Below are 1,885 nucleotides of genomic sequence, written 5' to 3'. Positions count from 1 at the left end.
AAAGTCTCCGGCACACAGCAGTGGTTCTCAGACATTTCAGTTTGTTTTATGTTGGACATTAAAAGTTAAGTTTATTTAAAACATTTCAGTAAACTTTTACTATCAGTAACAGAAATGAGCAACCTTGACCATTYTGCAAACCCAGCTGGCCTAGGAGCACCAACCAAAGCTGGCTCTTCTTCCCATTGTTCTCCTTTATGAGAGGGTGATGGTTAATAGCTGAAACACCCAATGAACTCTAATCTACTATTGAGGATGTGTACCAGAATTAAAAAAAAAACTAAAAATTGCTTTAAAAAATCCATGATTTTAACTCCAGAGTATATGCAGTCAGGCTTAAACAATGAGGAAATTTATCTGCCTTCAAATATAATTTTTCCTTTACTTTTTAAAGTATTTTACTTTTATTCATCTTTTGGAAAAAACAAATAAATCTTAAAAGAAAAAAAATCACAGCATCACAATTAGCTTCTTTACAAAATGATTTAATATTTACATGTGATGAAGTTGAACTAGATGTCAGTTACAGGACATATAACCAAGACTAAAACTCTGGTCATCTCAATTCCACGTTTTCTTTCAAATAAAAAATCATATGAAAAATGTGGTTCACTAAAGATATGAAACCGCAACAGCTAAAAAGAGCAAATATTGCCCTTTATGTTGGGAGTTAAACATAACACAATGACTAAGGGTTCTTTATGAAAACGATCATTTAAAAAAAGAAATGTTAAAGTTTTGTTTTAAATTCAATAGAACTGAACACTGCTTTTGATATCATAGTTGGACAAGACGAGAGTCTAACAGCTCAGGGGGTCAGCGAGTTAAATAATAACTTCATTATGTCACCACGTTGAGGTTTCTCTGACAATACAGTATTGACCATGTGGAATAAATTCATGGTGGGAAAATAAGCATTTACACCTCTGCTTATGAAAAAAAGCCTAATCAAAGCTCTTCCAAATTATAAATACATAAAATATTTACACAGCAAAACAAATAACTTCTATGAAAATAAGTATAATAATTATAAAGCCATATTATTATTATTTTAGCTCATTAAAAGCAGCCTCACAGGCCTAGTGCAGATAAAAACATGGAGCTTGGACAGTTTACATCATTCAAAGAAACTTCTAAAAGCTTGTGGAGCAGGTTCCCTCTCTTCAAGCCCAGAAGTTTGGTTATTTTTCCTCTTACAAATAAGGAGACGCCTCATACTGCAGCCAATSAGAGCAGCCGGTCACTCCTGCCACCCAGTCTACAGTCAGGGTGGAGGTGGAACTACGATGGCTGACTGCACCGCCGGCCTCGAGGGTGCGGTGGCGCCTCTCTGTGGTCCAAGACTGACACTGCAGTGAACATGAGTTTGGCTCGACGGGAAGAGAGTTCTCGTGATATTTCAGGGTTACAGTTTTGGATCTGTACAAATGCATCCTGGTGTGAGGGTCGAGCAAAGACAACCCATRTAAGGAAAACTCCACCCGAGCCCAGTTTTCTGTTTGTGGAAGCAAGGTTCTTCTCCGTCTCCGTGTTCGCTTCTGTCTGCGAGAGATGTTCCTGTTTCACGAGCGTCTGTGCGATCCTCACAGCCCCTCCCCCGCCTTCCCCTCGCTCTAGCTGTTGGTGACGGTGGTGCCGCTGCTCAGTTTGATGATCATCTGCTGGCAGTCGTGGAGGGTCCGCTTGTCGCCCAGCTTCTCCAGGGTGCGGGCCGCGTCGGCCAGCATGCCCACCCTTTGGCCCGGAGCTGACAGGAAGGAGGGAGGGAGGTAGCGGCACGCCAGCATCACCGCCTCCGCCTGCTCCCGCTGGCCGGGCCTCGCCTCACACTCCTCTGCGCACAAGAACACACGACGTCATCAGCCAAGAGCTAACCAATCCACGG

The 1,885-nt window shown here is 42.1% G+C and overlaps 1 protein-coding gene across 1 annotated transcript; it reads right to left on the bottom strand.

Annotated features, from left to right (window-relative positions):
- Positions 1-469: 469 nt before the first annotated feature.
- Positions 470-1,834, bottom strand: LOC106533540 (sterol regulatory element-binding protein 1; the record flags this gene model as incomplete). The annotated part of the gene is given in 1 exon segment (XM_014029887.1): positions 470-1,834. A coding segment is annotated over 1 exon segment (221 nt), but the record flags the coding sequence as incomplete, so codon positions are not given.
- Positions 1,835-1,885: the final 51 nt, after the last annotated feature.

Source organism: Austrofundulus limnaeus, unplaced genomic scaffold, assembly GCF_001266775.1.
Source record: "Austrofundulus limnaeus strain Quisiro unplaced genomic scaffold, Austrofundulus_limnaeus-1.0 Scaffold964, whole genome shotgun sequence".
Taxonomy (NCBI): domain Eukaryota; kingdom Metazoa; phylum Chordata; class Actinopteri; order Cyprinodontiformes; family Rivulidae; genus Austrofundulus; species Austrofundulus limnaeus.
The sequence above is the reverse complement of the archived record's forward strand: the minus strand, read 5'-3'. Positions and strand labels throughout refer to the sequence as shown.